Source organism: Nannobrachium achirus (genome assembly GCF_963921795.1).
Source record: "Nannobrachium achirus genome assembly, chromosome: 22".
NCBI classification, from domain to species: domain Eukaryota; kingdom Metazoa; phylum Chordata; class Actinopteri; order Myctophiformes; family Myctophidae; genus Nannobrachium; species Nannobrachium achirus.
The window spans coordinates 29587568-29595067 of NC_137829.1; the positions used below are offsets into that span (position 1 = coordinate 29587568).

Sequence of the window (7500 nt, forward strand, 5' to 3'; positions counted from 1 at the left end):
TTAACAAGGTATTATAATTATATTATAGGTATATACAATTATATATTATATGCACTTCTTCTTAAAATAAATGTATCATGCCTGATGCTAAGGTATGGCAACATGACTGGTGTCTTCCACGCGCGCCTTGTTGCCATACCTTAGCTTTTTCTGACCTGACGCCACTGACAGACAGACAGACAGACAGACAGACAGACAGACAGACAGACAGACAGACAGACAGACAGACAGACAGCTCTTACCCAGCAGTCCTTCAAACTGCTCTATGGCCAGTACAGCGTTGTCCTGGGTGCTGTGGTGCAGATGGTTGGGCATCTTGGTCATGTTCCAGGGCATGGCGCGGCACAGCGGGATGCGCACGGGCTCGCAGCTCGCCGCCTGCGCGACGCGCCACGGCGCGCACGACAAGAAGAGCCACAGCACGAACATGACAAGCACACCTCTGTCAAAATACAAACGATATAAAAACATAAAGTTTTAAAAAGTCGTCTTCAAGCTAAAGAGTCCAATCTTCCCCCTATGTGGTGTTTCAGTGAACAGTGTCCTCTTTGTTCGTTGTTTTAATAGAACTCTCTGTCGCCAAGTATTCTTCTGTCACTTCCAAACGAGGAGAACGGACACGACACGTCGATAAACCAGGACGAAAGACGTGTTGTTGTTTTGGTTTGTAATCCTTTTTCCCCCCTTTTATATCAAAACTATGTGTGAGTGTTTGTGAGGATCAGCGCTCCGGTAAAAAGCCGTCCCGCCTCCGTGCGGGAGGTTCTTAAATGCTGAACCCTTCATCATCATCATCATCATCATCATCATCATCATGATGATCATCATCATCATCATCATCTCTAACCAAACCCAACGGCTGGAACGGCTACCCAACGGCTACCCAACCCAACGGCTGCAACGGCTACTCTCAGTACTTTTATCAATGTGTTTTACTTGAGTAAAAGTAGGCTAGCCTAGCCTACTCACAGTATTGTTATGATATTGTTTTAGGCTACTTGAGTAAAAGTAGCCTTTCCACCCCCTTTCCACAGTAAATATCTTCCTTCTCTTTTTATTTTATTTACCTTTTTCATAGGCCTTAATCATCAGAGCAGGCCTATAAAAATCTATAACTAATCTGAGTAGGCGTATAACAAATCTATAACTAATCTGAGTAGGCCTATAACAAATCTGTAACTAATCTGAGTAGGCCTATAACTAATATATAACTAATCTGAGTATAGGCCTATAACTAATGGTGTAACCAAAGCTGTCAAAAATGGTAAGCAGTAGGCTACAATATTTTCCTCTGAGATGTAGTGGAGCACTAGAAGTAAAAACATAAATAAATAAAAGTAAAGTAATTTGATTGATTATTTTATTAGACAAACATGCAGAGCAGTAGTCTACAAGTAGGCTATAGTCAATACAATAGTAATGTAGTACAGTACAAGTACAGTTAAGCACCCTGCCTAAAAGGAGCATCCCAAATAAGACCTTTTACTGTCTTTTTTTACGTTGGAAGTCCTTAATTCATGGACATAATAAATGTCAAGCAAAGAAAACATGCAATAATATCGCAATTATAAAAAACACTATGTACAGGATAGGGGAAACAAGGGGGTGGAGCTAAGGTAAGGGTGGGGGGGTGCTTACTTCTGGCCTATGGGAGAAGTGTTAATATACTGTTTATAATAATAATAATGTTTTTTTAAGTCTTAGTCTGTGCAATATCAAAAAGATTCAGAAATATACAGTACAATTCTGAGTTCAAAAAAACAATAAACAAAACATCATCTTGGCTGTTATGCCATTGCATTTCTTTTTTTCCTGCCTTTGTATTTGATGTTATGCTTTTGAAACTGATATTATCCTAGATGAAGTATGTTCTATCCGTCTGTCTTTCAATGTTATATGAGATACTTAAAGTGTGGTTCCTGTGGAAATAAGCCTCGGCTTTCTAGGATCTCCTTTTAGTTGACCTTGTACCAGTGATTTGCACTGTCATTAAACTGTACCTTTTTCTATTGCAAACTTCTAATAAATTCTTCAATCAATCAATCAAACCTTAATATACAGTAGCAAATACACTACTTATGTTAATGTCAAGTAAAACTGCTATGGCTAGGGTACAATGCCTGTGTGTGACACAGTGCCACTGCCAGGAACAAAATCTCTGCTCTGCAAATAATATAGTTAGTATCAATCACATCTGACACTGTCTACTACTGAAATAGTAGTAGACATAGTAGTAAAAATACTTTTTAATGACACACATTTAGTCTTAGTCTTAGTCTTCTGAAATTGATCTAGTCTTTGTCGACTAAATATCAAAATCTTAGTCGATTTAGTCTTTAATCTTAGTCTTAGTCAACAAAATTAACACTGTATGGGAGAAGTGATAACTACCTCCTTCTCTGGCCTCCCGAAAGGTGAGTTTTCAGGGCAGTTCTGAAGGATGCCATCGAGCTACATGTTTTAAGGGAGGTAGGCCTAGTCAAGGAATTCCACACCTGGGTGGCAGTGTTGTAGAAGGAGAATTTACCCATAATTTGTCTTATGGGTTTGTGTTACCAGATCGTTGTGTGCGCTCCCTCTGGTGTCTCCTCTCCTCTCCTCTCCTCTCCTCTCCTCTCCTCTCCTCTCCTCTCCTCTCCTCTCCTCTCTCCCTGTTCTTTTTTTGATTCCATTTAGATGAAAAGTCAACAGCAGATAATCCATTTACACAACTCACTCTTACCATGCATGCCTCAATCTCTGTGTGTGTGTGTGTGTGTGTGTGTGTGTGTGTGTGTGTGTGTGTGTGTGTGTGTGTGTGTGTGTGTGTGTGTGTATGTGTGTGTGTGTGTGTGTGTGTGTGTGTGTGTGTGTGTGTGGCATGCACAAGGCACACACACACACACACACACACACACACACACACACACACACACACACACACACACACACACACACACACACACACACACACACAGAGAAACCCTAGAGAGATGCCCCCTCAGCCAACTGGTCCGGGAACTCTGTACACAAAAACAAGCTGATCCACGAGACAGACAATTCACTGGACTAAACCACATTATAAAACAGCAGAAAGAAAGCTACCTGATACATTGGAGAAAAGCAACCCAAAACAAGAGCAAACTAGAATGCTATTTGGCCCTAAACAGAGAATACACTGTGGTAGCCTGATTTCAGACTAGAACCAGTCCGCTCAGAGAGTGGGCGGGTCTATGGGCTGGAGCCAGGCAAACACCGTGGCAGAATACCTGAGCAAGGTGACCGACCCAAAACAAAGACAAATCTTGACTAGGTACAGACTCAGTAAATGGTAAATGGTGCATTTATATAGTGCTTTTATCCAAAGCGCTTTATATAGATTGTGCATTACATTCACCCATTCACGCACACATTCATACACCGGTGGCGGAGGAAACCATGCAAGGCACCAACCTACTCACCAGGAGCAATTAGGGGTTCAGAGTCTTGCCCAAGGACTCTTCGACATTAACTCAGGGGGCTAAAATTACATTCACACTGTAGTCTGTAAACTACATAGCTAGAATTACATTCACACTGTAGTCTGTAAACTACATAGCTAGAATTACATTCACATGGTAGTCTGTAAACTACATAGCTAGAATTACATTCACACTGTAGTCTGTAAACTACATAGCTAAAATTATATTCACACTGTAGTCTGTAAACTACAGTGACATTCACACTGTAGTCTGTAAACTACATAGCTAGAATTACATTCACACTGTAGTCTGTAAACTACATAGGTAGAATTACATTCACATGGTAGTCTGTAAACTACATAGCTAGAATTACATTCACACTGTAGTCTGTAAACTACATAGCTAGAATTACATTCACACTGTAGTCTGTAAACTACATAGCTAGAATTACATTCACATGGTAGTTTGTAAACTACATAGCTAGAATTACATTCACACTGTAGTCTGTAAACTACATAGCTAGAATTACATTCACATGGTAGTCTGTAAACTACATAGGTAGAATTACATTCACATTGTAGACTGTAAACTACATACGGGTAGAATTACATTCACATTGCAGTCCTTATAGGTTTTTTGACTGAACACATCCACAAAGCTGCTTGACTGTTTTACTCGATCACAATATCCTGTATCGCTATTGAATAAGAAACAAAGTAGAAACATTATACAGTATATTTCTCCTACAGCATGAGGAGAACGTCATTGCTACAGTCTTTGACGCGAAGCTTCACATAAAACATAAATAATCGTAGAAACATTTGGCAACACGATGGCTTAAACAAAATAAACTATGAGAGTTAAAGAGCAAAAAGTGCTAAGTGCTAAGGGGGGGGGGGGGGGGGGGGGGCTGGAACAAATGATAGCTTCAAGCGGTTTGATTTGCACTTTGGCACGCACACACGGTCCTTTAACTGATGACAGAGGTTCAGATTCAGGCAGTGCGTCAGTTCAGAAAAAGCTAAGGTATGGCAACATGACTGGTGTCTTGCACGCGAAGGCGCGCAAAGGCGCGTGCAAGAAATATACTGTATAATGTTTCTTATTAAATAGCGAAAGGCATGATACATTTATTTTAAGAACATTTAATTTTTCTTGGGCTGGATATGGCAGCCTGGAACGGTTGTTCATGTGCAGCTAAACTTGGCATGTTGGTAAACGTGCCACAATTAACAATAATGCATTGCACCTGTGCAGCTGACCTGCCGAAACCTGGGAATATACCATTCTGTCAAGATGGGGAGAATACAAATGTGGAGAATATAATTATAATAACTTGTTAAAGTGACCATTTTGTTAAATTTTGCATTTGTAGTTATTTTACTGTAATTTAACAACATAATAACCAGCACAGATAGACAAAGAGACATTCATGGATTTATATTTAAAAGTAACTTTTATTTTCCCCCCTGGACCCAGGGTATGGCAGCTGCATACCCCTGCCATACCCAATTGACGCCCCTGGGAGAGGGAAATGCTGCTGGTTGCCACACTGCTTGCTCATACTGCTCTGTGTGGGCTCATGCTGTTTATCTTGCCATTACCTTAAAACACTGGCTCTCAAACATTGGGTCGGGACCCATTTGTGGGTCGTGAGTAAATATCCCTTCATTTTTTATTTCCTGCATTTTGTCAAGATTTTCGAAAGATTTCCATCTAAAAATCTTAATTTTCAAAGAAAAAAAAAATAATCAAACAAATTCCCTATAGAAAACAAATGTTTAAAGGGATCCCTGGCTAATACGACAAATATGCCTTAATATATTATAATTGTCCTCTATAACTACATTGTAACATTAAAAACACCTTAAATATTTTATTTCTTCTAGAAATAGCTAATCTTTCACTCAACAGGGGAAATGCCCGTCGCAAGTTGATGATGTCATAAATGTCATGTGTGATCTATCCCTATGGAATTAATGGCATGCATGTGCAAATAAAAACAAACTTAATACTTCCTATGGTTAATATGAGCATCAAAATGTGTTTTTTGCACATGCATGCCATACATTCCATAGGGATAGATCACACATGACATTTATGACATCATCAACTTGTGACAGGCATTTCCCCTGTTGACTGAAAGATTAGCTATTTCTAGAAGAAATACAATATTTAAGGTGTTTTTAATTTTACATTGTAGTTATAGAGGACAATTATAATGTAATAAGGCATATTTGTCGTATTAGCCAGGGATCCTTTTAAAACATTAAGCTAAAAAGCCTTAAAAGGATCCCTGGCTAATACGACAAATATGCCTTAATACATTATAATTGCCTTCTATAACTACAATGTAAAATTAAAAACACCTTAAATATTTTATATCTCCTAGAAATAGCTAATCTTTCACTCAATAGGGGAAATGCCTGTCGCAAGTTGATGATGTCATAAATGCCATGTGTCATTTTTATGGCATGCATGTGCAAAAAAAAACAACACAAAAACATTTGAAATATTGATTTGATGCTCATATTAACCATTGGAAGTATTATGTTTGTTTTTATTTGCACATGCATGCCATAAATTCCATAGGGATAGATCACAAATTACAACTAGAAGCAGTGCTCTTCCGAGCACAGGTCTCCACCAGGCCACACAAATCAGCCTGTTATAGCGCCACCATGAGGCTGATTTAAAAAATGTGGGGCAGAGGTTCTGAATTAGCATCCAGGGAGTGTGTGTGCTCAGTTTGGCAGCGATCGGGCCAACGGCGCCGGAGATTAGCTGGTAACAACAAGGCCACACAAATCGGCCTGTTATAGCGCCACCATGAGGCTGATTTGAAAAATGTGGGGCAGAGGTTCTAGATTGGCATCCAGGGAGTGTGTGTGCTCAGTTTGGCAGCGATCGGGCCAACGGTGACTGAGATTAGCTGCTCACAAACTGCGAGGACGCACGGACGCACGCACGCACGGACGGACGCACGCACGGACGGACGGACGGACGGACGGAGGGGAAAACATACTCTCCCTCAGCCTTCGGCTGGTGGAGACAATTATGACATCATCAACTTGCGACGGGCATTTCCCCTATTGACTGAAAGATTAGCTATTTCTAGAAGAAATAAAATATTTAAGGTGTTTTTAATTTTACATTGTAGTTATAGAGGACAATTATAATGTACTAAGGCATACTTGTCATATTAGCCAGGGATCCTTTTAAACCACTGTCTCTCAAAATGTTTAATCTCAAGGACCCCATAACTCTTGAGTGTACAAATGAAACCAAACCATTTGGTTCCATTTCTCCACTCTCTATCATCGCAGTGCGAGGCACAGCTATAGAGGTTGTCGGTTATGACATCACCGTAAGATTCGGGGCTTAACTCCGCCCACTTTGGCAGCCATATACATTGCTAGGTTTTGGATGCATCAAGATCAGTCTGTACAAGTTCTACTTATTGAGCAAGCAACGATACTTTTACTTCAATTGCTCTAGGCTTTTAGGCTTTGATTGCATTTCAATAAAACCATATTTGATCAACATAACGATCACACACATTTTACTGTTTAGGGAATGTTATATTATTATTAACCGATCTTTATTTCCAAAGCAATGGATGAATGTGATGGCTGTTCTGATCTGCTTGTGCTCTTTCTGTGCTCATGCATGGACAGCCGAAGTCGCAATTTTAGCGTGATATCTTTTTATTAGGAGACAATAATGAGCACCAGCAAATGAAAGCAGACATTCCAGTGAATAGGGACACGTTTAAATTTTAATGTTTTGATTCTTCTCCACTACATCTCTGATCCAAATAGTGTAGGCCTACTTTTACTCCACTGCATTTATTTCAAAACTTTAGTTAGTAATGCTAGGCCTACTATTACTACTTTGTAGATTTTGATTATTATTACAAAACATCATTAACCACTTCAGCATATACATATATTTTGACCATTTGAAAATAGCCGATCTACAAGCTCACAATGTTAGATCCATGCTATTTTCAAAAGATGTTTTGATAACTTGAAAGGGACATTCTGCACAATGAGTAGGC

The 7500-nt window shown here is 39.6% G+C and overlaps 1 protein-coding gene across 1 annotated transcript in view; it reads right to left on the reverse strand.

The window, feature by feature from the left end:
* The window catches only part of frzb (frizzled related protein), a gene marked incomplete at both ends in the record, with an annotated part of 35313 nt that overhangs the window by 22701 nt on the left and 5112 nt on the right, over window positions 1-7500 (reverse strand). The window contains 2 exon segments of the mRNA XM_080752827.1: window positions 243-379; window positions 381-442. Of these exon segments, the coding sequence (XP_080608953.1) occupies window positions 243-379; window positions 381-442 (199 nt within the window).